General features: G+C 34.2%; 1 protein-coding gene across 5 annotated transcripts in view; it reads right to left on the bottom strand.

Annotated features, from left to right (window-relative positions):
• The window catches only part of ADGRB3 (adhesion G protein-coupled receptor B3), a 747,311-nt gene that overhangs the window by 150,788 nt on the left and 579,652 nt on the right, over positions 1-16,871 (bottom strand). For all 5 annotated transcript variants that reach the window (XM_050787501.1, XM_050787503.1, XM_050787500.1 and 2 more), the window contains 2 exons: positions 3,839-3,965; positions 2,123-2,226 (listed from right to left, as the gene is read on the bottom strand). In XM_050787501.1, the coding sequence (XP_050643458.1) occupies positions 2,123-2,226; positions 3,839-3,965 (231 nt within the window). The remainder of the gene's footprint in view (positions 1-2,122; positions 2,227-3,838; positions 3,966-16,871) is intronic.

Genomic DNA, 16,871 nt, shown 5'->3' with positions numbered 1-16,871 from the left:
CTTAGAATAAAAGGTGATAGGAAACTAGCATGCTTAACAGCATACAGTAATATTATACAGTACACAATATATACCCTACATGTATAATGGCATCCTTCTAGTAAGCAAGGATAATACTTCACATTTGTGTGGGGTTTTAAAATTCAGTTCTCAAAGTTTCTATTGGTGTTGCTATAGGTGTTTATAAACTGCATTTAATTCATCATGTTATCAAGATTCACTTAATGATTCACGGAGTCTTGTCACTTCTTTTAAACTACTAATATTATTTCAATTCTTCTATTTGTATAGAATGAGTTGATGACCACTAACCCTTAGGGATTTAGATTTGTGTTGTTTCTTGGTATTCTCTTCTATAATTCTCAAGTTCATCTTAAGTTTTAATAGATCCTTTGAATTGTTTTGGTAATTCTTAGAAAACTATTGTAGTAGTGACTTTCCTGAACTTTCTGCATTAAAGAAAACTGTATTATTGACTAATTAATTGTATGTTTCCTTGATTAAATATACACATCACCTATCCTGAACATGTATATGCTAGTATTAGTGATATGTATTGAGGGGTAAATAAAAGGTGGAATTGCTGCCTGAACCCTAAATGCTGATAAATGGAATTTAGTTCTAAATAGTTCAGTGAGCATGAATTATGTTGCTATTGTGATTACCTAATTCCTAGTCTTTAAATGCTGCCTCATGTTTGAACAACTGCTATTTAAACAATTGTGGTAGAGGAAGTTGTCTACTTTTCAATGTTTATCCATCTTACTTTTGCATTACCGAGACAATGTCTGCTTGAGTGAGCCCTGAACTCAAGATTCTGCTGCCTACAATGTCATGCTTAAACTAAGCATTTCTTTCATTTCCTGGAGCAGGACATATTTTATCAGATTATCCCACTTTGTCAGTGTTTCACTACTAGATAATTCCTTCACAGGAAGGAAGGATTTCCATCATGTACCAGTGCTAAAGGGTCAAGAGATACCTATTTTTTACTTTTGCATGAAGCATAAAAACTCTTCATAACTTTGACAATTGAAGTATCTGTGACAATTAATTCTTTCTCTCAAAAGAGTAAAAATTATAATGAAGAACAATACATTTTCTTAAAAGAATGAAGTAAAATGGTCTTTTTAAATAAAATTGTAATTCATTTTTCAACTGAATATTTTTTATCTTAAGTGAATAAAGATTAAGATTTCTGAGGCAGAACAATCTACTTTTGCAATTCTAATATTACAAATATTCAGAAAATATTTGGCAATTTTCTATATACTAATGTAGTTTAAAATATTTAGATTATTTTTCAATAATAAAAATGGATACAAACATGTTTAACATTTAAAAATTTAAAAATCCATTAGAAAAATCCAGTACTTTGGCCATATGGCTATGTATTTTATCAATATGTGAGTAGACAATAAACTTCACAGGTCTAATTCTTAGTAACACAATCAAAAACAAGTCTTTAAAAATACTAGTCTTTCATATATCAAGTAGGTTCGATTTCAACTATTGTAGAACAAAATTTTTCAATAACTTCCCCTTGTTTATGTATTTTTATGACTTCTTTTAATCAATTTGTCAAAGTCTGACTTCTTGGACACACTCAACCAACAGGCATTTTCTGGAATATAGTGGTATTATGTTAGTGCTTTAATATTATAGAAGAGTTCACTAGTTGTCTGGGACGTACTAAAAGCATGTGTTTGAAACTTGAGAACTTGAGATTATATTTTTATAACAGATAAATTAATTTGACTGTACCAGTTAGACTCACAGTCTCCATAGCAATTGGGATAAATAGAAACCACATATAGGTTGAACTTGTGGTATAAGAGTACCACGCTTGAGGTAAGCAACTTGTTGAAGGCTACTAACATTTGAAATGAGAATAAAAGTTTATGTGTGTACTGTTTATTTTCTCAACTCAGGAAAATATATAGGAAAATTAGGTAAATACAATTCATTTATTATAGCTCAATTACATCAATTATAACTCTGTTGTAAAAATATTGCTTTCAGTGAATTAAGAAGACAGGAGACATATAATAATTATCACATGCCTTGATTTAACTATGAACAACTAAGCATTGTATTTCAAGTCTATCAATTGATTACTTACCTCCATAATGCTGCATAGACAACTGCTAGGGTAATCAAGGCCAAGCAAGAAAGACCACTGCCTACTATTAGGGTAACTGAAGGTGTGCCAGAGGATTCCATGATCTGTGAATTAAACAAAACAAAAAAGAAACAAATTGGTTTTTAATGAATTAAAATAACTTCTAGACTCAGCAAAGCTAACCTATCACTCAAAAATAGCCTATATAGTTGTTATAGTTACCAGATAGTTACCCATGAATCCACTCTGTTCTCACATTCTCAACCTCTAAAAATACTAATTCCAGCTTCCCCCTCTCTCCCACTGTGAAGTAATAAAGTCATTAGAGTTTTAAATAGTGGATTATGGAATATTACATCCTTATAACTTTTGAAAATCAAGACCTAAAACTACAACTTGGTCAACATTCACATGTTAAATTTTCTCTAGCTAAAATTTGAAGCATCACTCATTTTTCTTTAACTAACTGCAGGTTAGTCATTTCACAATAAGATTCTTGGTAAAATTTATCTTGATCCTACCATTTACAACTCATTATGATACCTATATCTGTATACAGATACTGAAGATTTTTCAAACTTTCTCACTTTTTGACAACTTTATTCTAAGTCAAGTATTCTCACCATTTAATTGTACTTGCTTGGCTTCTGAGGATATAGGAGAAAATCAAACATCAAATTTAAAACCTTTAAGTATATTTTGTGACTTTTTTAACGGACAAAGTATGTGAAGATAATTATTACAATGCCAGTATCAGTCCCTAAATACATGACCTTGAAAAATAAGCTTTCTATCTTTTAAAACATATATAAAGATTACACGCATTCACTGATCTGGAATGTGTCTTTCCTTGGACACTTACATGACATTAATTAATTAAATTTGTTGGTTTTCATATTATTAACATTGGGAGTTTGAAGGAATACACTTTAAGCGTGTTCTAAAACCTCAAATATGCACATCAAATTGTATTAGTTTTTATCATCAAAATTAGTAAGAAGAGTGATGCTTATTTAGGCCAAATGTAAGCATAATGTCACATTTACCTGAATAATAATTGTTCAGTATTCATTCTGAGTTATATTTCCTCAAAATACAATTGATGAGAATATTATTTTTCTTTCAGACAGTTATGTACAACTGTCTCTTTCAGAAAGTATTTTTGAAAAACCATATACTATTAAGGAATAATTTTACAGTTCCTGACAGCCATGCTTTCATAAAAACTTCATTTGATTAACATATATATTTCTTTATTTATATTTACATCCAAGGACACTTCCAGAAAACCTATACTGAAAATATCCAATGCAGATATGCAATGTGTTTCACTATAGTGTCTGGGGTCTTCATTCTACTACTAACAATACCTTCACAAATTCCCCAGAACATCTTTCCAGCTTTAAAATAAAGGTTAAGTTGACGATTATTTTTATTTGAAAGTTTGCAGCATATTAGTAATATGATTGGACTACATCCTTAAAACTACACTGCAGAAATTTCAAGTTAGAAGACATAAAATTGAGTAGAATTTAGTTATAGAATACCAACTAGAATTCATTCCACGAAGCTACTGTAGCTAAGGAGGAGACGAACCCAATTTTGCCACCCTGCAACATTTTTCATTTCCCCATTTAAAATGCAGTTCCCTGGAGAAACACTAGCCACAATGTCCCTGCCTTTGCATTAAAGCCGTGTTTTCTCTTTGTTACTTACTATTTCTCTAGGTTGCTGAGCCAAAATGGCGAAGGTAGAGAGACGATCACATAAGCATTTCGTATGGGATGCATCGGTAAGCACAGTTTTACATCCCTGGGTGGACCACGTTCCCAAAGACTCGTTCCTGCAAAGGGGAGTGAAGGGGGAGGAAATCGGGATAAATACGCCTGATAGCCAAATCCGTAAAGAAGAAAATGCAGTTTAATTGAGAGAGTCGTCTACTGTAATTCCTGTACAGGAAAAAAATTCTACTTGTTGTTGAACAGGATGTAATTTAGATGCATCTCCAGTAATGCAAAGCGAGAGTGGGAAAAAGCAAGCAGGCAGCGGTGCGGCGTGCAAAGAGCTGTCCAGCGCCGGAGGTGCTGAAACCGGGACTAGCTCTGTCCAGCCCTCTGCGAGGAACAGCAGCGGCAGCGGCGGCAGCACGAGCAGCCGCCAGAGCTTTGGCAGCCACTTCCTATGCTCATCGGATCGTTTCAAATACTCAGGGTGTAAAGAGGCTTTTCATATTTTCCTACCAGCTCTGATTCCCGTCCCATATTTTGGACCATAAATGCTGGCTTTTAAAATGCGGATTTCTTTGAAAAGCCTGACTAAAAGGTTACATAGCTTGGATTGGGTGATAGGATCTTCTCCGCTGCTGGTTAGGGATTTTTCCTCCTTTTAGAATAGCTGCTGTGAAAATTTCACCCTGGAAACGGGAAGCAGCAGCAGCGGCATCAGCTGGTTCTGACTCTCATTGCCTTTGCCTGGTATCCAGGGGAGGGGTGGGTTTCAGACATAAGCTTCCTACTCCACACTTCACTCAGTCCAGCTCGCCTCTGACGTCCTTGACATTTCTTTCCCTCAACTGCTTCTTTGCCCTGGGGCAGAAGCATTAAGCTAACCCCAAGTCCACTAAAACATTTAGAGGAATAACCCCACCCCAAAGTCCAGTAGGAGTGGGGAAGAGAGCCTGGTTCAATTTTCTCTTTGGTGTAGCCATTTAAAAGGCTAAAGCATATGGTTTATTTCTCACCCCAGCAGAACAATAAAAATGGTATCAACCTACGTCTTCTTCGTGGTGGGAGGGATGGGGGAGAACCCTTCCACCCCCAGCTGAACTACACTACAGGAAGAGAGAAAAAGAAAAAAAAATGCTATAGAGCTCAACCAATCAACTTTATTATCATTACACGTGTTCTGTACTGAATGCACCAATTGTCACCTCCCCTCCCCCAGGCATGGAAATTCTCCAGCTAGCAAACCTGTACGTTTGTGTGTTTAAATTTCAAACCAAGTTACTATCTGTGTTAAAAATTACTTCAAAACTTTAAGAGAAAAACACATGGCTTGACGTTAATTTTGATATGGTGCTTTTGATTTTGCTTCCTACATCTCCAAATGCCTGAAGCTATTGGGTTAAATATGCATGCAGTCTATTTCAGAGAGATTTCAATGAGACAAGTTTCTCTCTGACAGTTGAACTTACAAGTTTAGTTACAGAATATAATTCACACTATCCTTTTTTGGTATCTACCAGCAATATATTTTTAATATTCATTATTTGATATCATTAATATTTGACTCAATATACTCTTAATTACAACTTCTCTGAAGAAGAAAATGCACTGTACTTGAAGAGAGTTAGATAAAAATTATACCTAACTTTACCCCAATACTTCTAAGTATTGGCCATTTTTGAATGTGTTAGGTCTCTTTTCTTTCTCATAATGTCATGCAACCATGCCAATTTTTTAAAAAAACAGTTATACTATCAACTGCAACAGTATTAAACTCTAATTCTCCCTAACTGTAGCAGCACATCAATTTACTTCATTAGCTGTCTGGCTCTTATCTTCTTGTGACAAACAGTTAAGGCCAAATGAAAAGCATTTATCTCAGCTGATCAAAGTTTAAAGAAGAAAGATACACTTAAGAGAATCTGACATGTTTTAAAACATAACACCAGCATTATTCATACTGGATGGCAGCTTTACTTTAATGCAGTATCTATGCTTTCAAGTGGAGTCCAGTACTTACACTTTTCAATTATGCAGCTATGCCTAATAAATCAATTCAATATCTTAAAAAGAAAAATCTTTCTGTAAATAAAACCTCTTAGGGGACAAGTTATATACTTATATCCATGTAATTAGACTTCATTACTCAAGATGATGTTAGCATCACCAAACTTTGACTGCTACATATGAAGTCTATATTCAATATCATGTTGCTAGATTCTGAAGATCATGTAAATTTTATATGACATGTTTAGAAATGTGATTCCATTTACTTTACTTTGTACAATGATTGCATTGCTGACCTGGCCCAGCCCCAGGCAAAACTGGGAAGTAAGTAATGCTGGTGTTCATGTTTCAGTCCTTCACTCACTCCAAGCATGAAATGCTTCTACTCTCACTGGGGCCCTTTTCATGCACACTTTCTTGAGGCTACATCACCTCTGTCCTTATCATTCTTTAGAACTATATTTCCTTCATTGACTTTATCTGATTAAACTAACGTACAATAGCGTCTGAGTGAGTGAGTACAGCTTAATGTGCTTTCCCAAATTTAAAAGAAGATATATAAAACACAATACTGCATCTGCTAGGAGAAGAGCAGAATTTGGAGCAGGTAAGTAGGAGAGAAAATCTTGAGAGGTGAGGAGGGGAGTAGGTAACAACCAAGTTTTGCATTTCATCACTCCCAAGATATAAGTAAGATGTGTGATATCATTCTGATGATAAAATTTATATTGTTTCACTAAAACTCTTGGTATTTTTAAATCAAATAAAACTCATGAGTTTGTTTTTTTAACTCACTAGCATACATATAACTATTATTACAAACTCTATAGTGTGTGTTGTCTGTATTTTCAAACTTTTCATGGTTTATTCCTACTGTAAAAATTTATTTGAAAGCATGGTACACATGTCTGATTGATTTCAGGGAGTCCTTGTAAAGCAAACTGATAAGTGGCAGAGCAAATGTGAAGCAAAACACCTTCTCCATTCTGCACAGAACAAGATTTCTGAACATGTGAACTATTCCAGCAGTCACCTTATTCTTCCAAAGTCATAGTTTTGCATGCTATAACAAATGTAAATCTGTGCATTAGTCTTAATTATGGAGTCTAGTTTATTATCAATAGGGTAAACAAAAAAAGTAAAATATACATGAAAATTAAAGATACAAGAATAACTGATGATATCAGAAGCAAACACAGAATGATGATGCGGGCATATACATCATACCGAAAATCACATATTTACTTTTCATAGTGTCTTGTCTGGGCATTAAGTCACATTTTTTCCCAAATGGTTTTCAAACGTAAGTATGTTTGCAGAAATTCCATGCAACCAGCACATTCTTTGTTGTCTACATCTACATTCACCCATGTTAGCTATTAGCTGTCATCTGTACCTCTTTTTCTTCTCCCTATTACTACTGAATTAGCCTGGCTAACAGAAGGAGCCTTTCTGTCCCAAATATTCAAAAGTACATATCCCAAAACACAGAATTATGTGAAAATATAAGACACAAAATCTATTACTTCCTAGCTTAATATTTACTTGATGGCTTTCCCCAATTTCCTAGGAGTCTACATGGTTTCTTTTTGGATCTGAGTATTTGGTTGAGTTTTTGGTTTCATGAAGTTTTAAAACAGGTGTTTATATTTTCTGGCCTTTAAAAGTAAAGGGAAAAAGTTATCAGCTTACTCCAATGAAAAGCTATTTAGTAAAAAGACTGACAGCAAAAATTCATAGGGACACATTTTAAAACTGTTTCAAGAAATCATACTTTTGATCTTTCCAAATACCAATAAAACTAGATATTCCACTTCAATCTTCTATAAAACTGTTTATTCTCTTCACAGTAAATCAGCATGCAAATTATTTATTATGAATAAGTTATACACTTTAGGAATTTTATTAACTCTTGGGATATTAGGAGCACATTTATTCAAAATCAAAATAGCTATAGTAGCATTTTTTAAAAACTTACACAGAATTTCTAACGACACTACCCTCACATTGTATGTGTACTGACAGAAAGTCATTGCTTTCCAAATCATAATAATAGTTAATTTCTAAAATTTAGGTAAATTTATATTACTTTTGGTGCATATGCCATACCCAAATGATGTATATATGGCTTTTGGTATAAATTATTCTCATAATATAGAAGGATTTTTAGTTTAGATGTGAAAATGTTCTCAATTTTGAGCAGGAACACTCTTTGAAGTTAATTTCTACTTTAAAGGACATTGCAAATATTGAGAACACTGTTTTTCCAGCAACTGTTACTATGTCAAAATATGATGAATCATAAAATTAGAAAATTTTACTAGCAGTAACCTTATTGATCATCTAGCCCATTGGTTTTCAACACTTAATGTACACTAAAATTACCTGAAGAGCATTGAAAATTAAACCCTATGATAGGGCTTGGAATATTACTTTTTAAAATGCCCTTCAGATGATTTTAGTGTGCAGTCAGGGCTGAGAACCACTGATCTTTTCCAAACACTTAGTTTTATAGATAAAGAAAGTGAAGTGTAGTTAATTCAGAAACTTGTTTTAAGTCACAGAGTGAGAAGCAAAGCTAGGCTTTTCATTTCCAGGTGAATTTTTAATGCTAAACTTTTATTGTAATCTGTTTAAAAACAGAATGTACTGAACATGTCCTATGAAATTATAAGAAGATGTAAAGATCTCATATAGTAAACACATATTTTATGATAAAAAGAGTAACACCAACATAAAGCATATATATGCACTTCATTCACTTGGACGAGATTTAGGAGCAGGCACTTTCCCATCACCAGAAGGGACAGTTGTCATCCACTATGCTGGGCCTTGAGTTAATAGCAGTTCCTTCATACCATAACACTGGTGTTCTAATTTGTTATCTAAAAATTAACTAGTTCCAGGAATTCTCTAAACATAGATCTTCCCCCATGCTCCTCTATACCTGTTAATGCTTTCCATTCAACACCATAATATTAGTTGATACATTCACCTTGCTTTCTTTCATTTATAAAATTAATACTCTACATGCCATATTAGAATACTAGTGCTTTTGAGAATTATGTGAACTTTGAATCCCTGACACTGTTTTTCACTTAGTAGTCTTAATAACAAATGTTCAGTTCATGTAATGATTTTTTTTTCCTTTGAGACAGAGTCTTGCTCTGTTGCCCAGGCTGGAATGCAGTGGCACGATCTCAACTCACTGCAACCTCTGCCACCTGGGTTCAAGCAATTCTCCTGCCTCAGCCTTCTGAGTAGCTGGGATTAATTTGGTAGAGATGGAGTTTCACTATGTTGGCCAGCCTGGTATCAAACTCCTGACCTCAGGTGATCTGCCCGCGTTGGCCTACCGAAGTGCTGGGACTGCAGGCATGAGCCACCACACCTGGCCCATGTAATGATCTTTTACCTTTTAATGGATGACTTTTAATACTGAGTTTGATCTAAACAGATTATTTTTGTTGTAAATCATTTACTGTCCTTTAGCATATAGCAGACTTGTAATCTGAAGAATATCAATAGCTCTTAATAGGGTCTTCTACTTGCTTCGGTCTTCAAATGTCATTTAATGATGAACTCTGTAAGATTTCAGCATCCTGTGGTGATTATGTTCAATTCAACAGTGAGGCTTGAAACTTTACTAACCAGTCAATATGTATTTAGTGAGTGCTTTTCAAATACCAGATGAAGTAGAAGACACATTAACAAAATGTAGTTAGCTTCTTAGAGAAGCTGACAGATGACTATACACAATCTAATAAAGTGTTTTCTGCCTAATTAGTTCTAAAAATTATTCCAGAAAGTGTTGTCAGTCCTATCCTTCTATTTCAAGCCACCATCATCTCTCGCCTGGGATAATCTCTTCATTGGGTTTCCTGCCACTCACCCTCAAGTTTGATTTCAATAAAAAATTCAGAGACATCCTGTTGACAAATATGTAAACTCCACTAAAAATTGTGTCACTCCTTTGAAAACTATCAATGGTTTTTTCTGATCTCACTCAGAGTAAAAGACAAAGGTCTACTTATAAGGGTCCTTATAACAGTCTACAAGGAATTATACTATCTGGTCTCTCATTGGCTCCCCACATTCATCTCCTAACACATGTATATTTGCCAATCACTTCCAACTGCTCTGAGCTCCTTATTGGCCTACCTTGGCATTTTGTGCTAGCTATTCCCTTGGCTCAGAATGCACTCTTCAAAAATATTCACATTACCTGTTTCCTCACATTATGTAGGCTTCTGCTTTTATGTCATCCTATCAAAGATGCTATCACTGACTATCCATCAGTAACTTCCCATTCATAGTAGGCTAAAAATGGCTACAAATTACATTTAACTCTTCCCATCAAGAGGTAGAGTCTATTACCTCCTCCTCTGAATCTGGATATATGTATGGTGACTTGAATCGATCAAAAGAAGGCAGTGGAAATGATGTGTGACTTGTTAGCCTAAGTCTCAAGAGGTCTTAACGGTGTCCACTCTTCTCATCTTGAAGCGCTGCTATTATGTGAGGTAGCTCAGGCTAGCCCTACTGAGGATGAGAGACTGGCAGCAGCCACCAGACATGTTAATGAGGTCATATACGATCATCCAGCCCCAAGTTAAACTTCCAGATAGCAGCCTCTTTAATTATACCAGATGAAACTAACTGACTGAGCTCAACCCAATAGCTACGCCATAACATTTAAATCAAATAATAGTGGTTGTTGTTTTAAGCCACTAAAATTTGAGGTGACTTGTTATAAAATAGCTGATACACAATACAAGCACTTTCCAAGTGCCCTTTGCCCTTACTCTGATCCATTGTTGCCCATTGCACTTATCACAGTTGATGTATTATATACTTTTCCATCTGTTTTTTGCCCATCTCTGCTCACTAGAATGTACATATCATGAGGACAGGTATATTGTTATGTTCACTTAGGTATTACCTGATTCTAACACAGTGCTTGACACATAGTAGGTGCTTAATAAATATTGGTTGAATGAATACCTGGTAAAATTTTGATCTGATATAGTTGGAGTTTCCTACATCATTCATTCATTCATTTATTCAACAATATTTATTCATCATTAGATATGATGCAGGTGCTGTGCTAGGTTATTGCGTGGACATATTAGATTTCTACTTGGCCACTTTTCAGAGTTTGAGAGCTTCACTGCAAATTATCTCACAGGTGTAGTGTCACTGCTGTTGTGTCATAAAATACACATTAAAACCAAAAATATGTCACTCTTGAGGTCAGGAACATTATTTACAAGAATGGTCATACAAGTTTTATTGCCAGTAACATCTTTTTTGTTGTTGTTTTAAATTGGAAATAGTGAGAGTAGAAAGGAGTATGGTAAGAAATAACATTAAGGAAGCCAGTCTACTGGGTTATAAATATGTATAAGTATCTTTACAGCATGATTTATTAATAATTAAAGGTTAAAATATGCTACCTGCCATCATTAATTAGTCAACAGGCAAATCAACATCACACTAGTGAAAATGGCTAACAGTTTTCAGGGTCTAGTCAGTGTTAGGTGTTGTAGTGAATAACACACTTTAAAAAATTTCTTACAGTAAATACCAAGGTAAATATTATTGTTATTTCCTCTATAGGAAAATGGAGATAAATTAAGGTCCTGGATCCATCCAGGATCATGAGGACCTTACAGATGAAACAGCCTAGAGTCAAAAGTTGCCTTGATATCTCAATTTCTGTAATACAGCCATGCAAGTCCTGGACTGCCTACCTTTGTTGGTGCTATTTTATGTTTAAAAGAAATAAATGGAGCCCAGAGGTTGTGACTTTCCTAAAGACATCCACCTGGTAAAGGGTCGTGCCAGGAATTGAACTCAAGTCTGTACGACTCCAAAGCAGATTCCCCTTACCCTGTTCTCTCAGTGAGGGCTAGACACAGTGAGAGAGCGCAGCCAAAGTTAGGAACATACAGGAAGAGTACTCAGAAATGGTGAAAGAATACTGAGAATTAATATCTCACAGAAAATAAGTGGAGAGAATTTCACTAAAACATGATTGATCAAAGGTCAAATAAGAAAATAAAAACATGAAGCTTAAAATGGTCACGGTGGGCATGCAGGAGGCCATTGAGCCATTAAGAGCCTTAGGAAGAATAATTTTAGAAGAGGGGTCAGATATAAATTAGATTGCTAGAAGTTAAAAAAAGAAAGCTTGTGATATCAAAGAGTTTATCAACAAAAGTCAAAAGACTGCATGCAAGTCAGATAGCACAGAAAATTATATTTTTGTCAACTATGCTTTTACTTTGAGGTGGGAATCAATCTCCCAACAGGTTACAACGCAGATCGAAACAGTTCAGGAAGACAGAGATCATGATAGGATGTATTGAAGATGAGAAAATAATCTCATAATTTGATTCAGAATAATGATGACAGTGTTAATATTAAAAGGAAGGAGAGACAGAAAGTATCTTCTATTGAAATTGCAAGGGGAAAAGCACAATTGCTCTCTATAAGATGGAAGAAAATTCAAGAATAAAGTTTAATTTATGTCATTTTAAGTCTTTTTTTCTCAGAAAATTTCAAAACATTTGTTTCAACCATTAAAAAATGGCAGACATTTTTTAAAAAGTGACTATTTGAGGGAATAGAAATGGAAATTTGAATAAAACTGAAGAGGAGTACTGCTATATACATTAGTTCATGGATAAATTATATGTGATGTGTTTAATAAAACAACAAAATACATTTTAGTTCTGTATGTAACTAGATTAAGAAAGATTTCCAAGGTTGTTCTTGGGTGTAGGTAGGGGAAGATCCTAAATTATTTTTTCTCTCATTTCTTTTCAAAAGACTTTAAAATGCCTTGAACATTGATCATTTGTTAATCTAAAAGCCATAAAATAATTCATTCTGTTTGTGTATTTTTTCCTAAAAAAAAAAAAAATGTTTATCTGGGCGAGGAACCAATTTTTCACCTAATAAAATTTGCAACAGTTGAGATGCACAACCTTAATAAAGCAGAATTATGGAACTAAAATAGAGCACATTTAAACATATGTTACTTTCCACACTAGTTTTCAAGTGATCTGGACAAAAAGCCACTCCAGAGATGTGACCAGACCATTGTAAAATTTATAACATAGTGCATTCAAGATCTCACCAGTTTATATATCAACTCGCTCACTCCCTGACTCCAATGGCTTTTACTTCACAAACCTTTTAAAAATGATTAATTACAAATATGATACATTTAGAAAAATACACATGGGAAAAACATGGAATATATATTGAAAAAAATTAAGAGTAATTATCTCAGGGTAATAAATTGTAGGTATTATTGTTTGCTCTGTTATGTTTTTATACTTTTCCACGTTTACAGTGTAACTATATTACTTCTGCAATCTGAAAAAAAATTCTTTTGAGATTCAAAAAAAAAAAAAAAAAAAAAACCGCCAAGTGCAATGGCTCACACCTGTAATCTTAACACACTTAGGGAGGCTGCAGTGGACAGATTACTTGAGGCAAGGAGCTTGAGACCAGCTGGGCAACATGGTGAAATCCTGACTCTACTAAAAATACAAAAATTAGCCGGGCATGGTGGTGCCTGCCTGTAATCCCAGCTATTTTTGAGGTTAATGTAGGAAGATCTCTTGAATCTGGGAGGTCAAGGGTGCAGTGAGCTGAGGTCACGCCACTGCACACCAGCCCCTGGGTGACAAAGAGACTCAAAAAAAAAAAAAAAAAGAGAGAGAGAGAGAGATTCAAAAAAATTATGTAAAATAATACCAAACTAACACAGGCAGCTATTTGTATTTTACACTTTTTCCTTTCATTACTTTTGAAATTATAATTACGATGTGTCTTGGCTATACCTGACTGAGTCATGCTTTTAGCATGGGATCATCGGTTAGTTTGCTTTCTAAGTTAAAAATCTGAGCACGTGCCTGCAATGCTACCCCAAAATGGAAGGACAATGCTCAAAAATAACTGTTGAGACATCAGTTAAGGGTTAAGCTTAATTCACCAAAAATTCTGCTTCATTAGTTCTGGGATGGGGCCAGAAATATGTGATTTTGATATCAGAGTCATTAGTTTCAAGAAACAGAAATTTTAACTCTTGAGTTAATCATACTTCAAAATTATGATTCATCATTGCCTACATACAAAATGCAAAAATAAGGGTTCATTGGACTTTTATATAGTTTAAACAACAATTTGAGTCAAACGATATTCTTAGAATTTTGAAAATGGGAGTCCTGAGTATTACAGGAATGTTTCTTTGTTAGCTTCCTTAGTGTACTATGTGCAATTTGAGAACTCAAATATTAGTTGCAGAGAGGAAATAGAGATGGGTGGAGTAGCTGCATGAAATATTACTATATGCAAGCACTTTGAAATGAAATAAAGTGATCCCCATAAGAAAAACTGGATTCAATTAAAATGTAAACTAGGAAAATAATTTGTTCACCTTAAACTAAGTGGTTCATAATCATAAATATATTAAACTAACATTAATTTTGCAACAATTCCAATATCACTCATATGAAACTATTGAATTCTTTTTTAAAAATCAATATTTCAGCATTGCAGTGTTCAAAGTGAAAAAGCGCATTCAATAAAAGCCAGCTGCAAATGTTTTGTACCTACTCAATAATAGAAATAAGTACATTCACCAAATCAAAATTTGAAATAATGGCTTCAGCAAATATTAGATAATATTTTCTTTTCATTGTTTTTTTCTTCTAATTGAAATTACTTTAGATTTACTTGTGATCAATTTAAAAAATCTTGCCATTTTCCCATCTTTTTACATGATCTATATGATCTATGAAATAAATATCTTTGTTCTGCATATAATCTTTAAATTGAATTTTACTTTTAAATCCCAGGTGTGATAATAAGAAACTTGGCTTCTACACAACCAGAGTGCTGTCATCAGGACATCACCAGCTTAACCTGGGATCCAGTGTGCTCATTTATAAAACTAGCCAGTTGCATGCTCTATCCACTTTATAGGAATATCGTGTTGATAAAAGTCAAGATAATGAATATCCTGGACAAACATTTATTTAGTGGTTGTATGGGCAAGACATTATTAATACGGATAAAAATATTTTCTCTACAAATTGAAAGTTCTATATAAATGCAACATATTATCATGATGATCACCTGTACAATGATTTTTGACAAGAAAGTCATGTCAGAGGGGTTAAGTGACATGAACCAGATTATCCATCAAGGATAATCCCTCTTACATTGGCACCATAACATTTCCAGGTTTGAGAGGAGAATACCTGAGTCCACATTTAGAAGACTCAAATTTAAGAGAAATAAAATAATTAATGTACTCCATGAAGAAATAAGGAAATGTAATGAATTGATTTTCACCATGAATTTCTTTTTTTCTTACTGTTAAGACTTTAAGAAGTTCAAATGGAACTCTGGATAACCAAATATTTTGGGATCAGCTAAACCACATACTGTTTTTAAGTCATGGGTGGCCAGTAAAATATGAAAAGAAAAATTATGTGCTACCAAAGTGAAGAATTCATATATTCTGGCATGAAATGCAAAGAAAATAATCTTCCTATCTTCTAAACACTACCATTGCCAAGAAATTATCAATGGAAACCTTCCACTCAGAACACCTTCTTTGTAAATTCAGTATTTAAAATAAGTGCACTGAGAAGTATAGTCAAAAAGAACCATATATGAAATTCCACAAAACTAGTAATTTCTATAAATGTCTGGCTTTGGGGAAATCTGAAGATAAACCTCTGTTGTAAGAGGCCATGAATTACACACTGCCTATAAAACAATAAGATGTTAGGTAAACGAGGGAAGAGTAGCTGCTTCAGTTGACAAGAGTTCACAGAGGAAACACTGTCCTAAGGTTCCAGAACACCCTGTATCGCCCACTTGGCCAGACAGTCATTTGCCAGGTTACTTACTGTTTTAGCTACATGGCAACTACACCAGAGAGTAGCAGTGGAAAAGTAATAGAAGTCTGTGCATACTTCCTCAATAATAGCACATGCAGAAATGATAACAAAGAGGAAAGAATGTCTTTAAATGAATTTTGTAGTATGGCATTTCCTAAATACAGTGCAAGTTGATATTTAAATTCCAATAAAAGATCTGAAAGGGCAATATTCTTTTATGAACGTATGGGTAGATAAAATTAAGGCTTTTATAATGCTGATTTAGACACCCTAAAATGCTGACTGTCACAATTTAAAGAATAGGAAATTCTGCTTTAACTTCATACATTTGAAAATTTATATAAATGTTTTAGTGCCTCTTTTGTGCTAGGGACAGTATGGGGCATTGGGATTGCATAGATTGAAGATAAACATAGTCCCTTTGTCCAAGTGTGGTGTGTAGACAAATATACAGCTTGTCCACTAACAGCCCCAATTAAGAAATCTGAAATCTATAACCCAATCAGAAATTGTTGGGGTGTGGATAGTGATTTAGTGATAAAGGGGAAGAATGTATAATTCCATTTCTCAAAAAGCTTGAGAAATACACATTGCCATGTATTTAAATAAATACATACTCTATCTTCCTATCATGCTGGTACTCCTTTGAACTATTACTTCTTAATATGTTAATAAGGGAAGCAGTTTGAAATTTCTTGAAGGGCAGCACTGAACCCTCCATGGCATAATTAACATTTTAATGAGCAGTGAAGGTCTTTACTGTTTTGGATCTCAACTGTGTGTCTCCTGAGTGGATCTCAATCTGTTGAGCTCAGAGAATGAGGTGATTCTATCTTAGTGAGATTTTAAATAACAGTAGATCAAACAGGCCACAGTTTCAGCCTGCTACTGCTCTCTCTTTGGTTGGAAAGTTCTCTTATATTCTAATGTACCACGTCAGAGTCCAGTAACTAGCTTTCAGCTCTCATTTCTTTTTTTGGTATGCACAGAAACTGTACGCATACAGTCACAATCCAGGAGTGGCTAATTTTTAGTAACTGACCAAGTAATTGCAAGTTCTCTTTATTTACAAGGTATAGTAGCTAACTGCTA

This window comes from Macaca thibetana, chromosome 4 (genome assembly GCF_024542745.1).
Source record: "Macaca thibetana thibetana isolate TM-01 chromosome 4, ASM2454274v1, whole genome shotgun sequence".
NCBI lineage: Eukaryota > Metazoa > Chordata > Mammalia > Primates > Cercopithecidae > Macaca > Macaca thibetana.
Note: the sequence above shows the minus strand (reverse complement) of the source record. Positions and strands in the feature narration are given on the sequence as shown.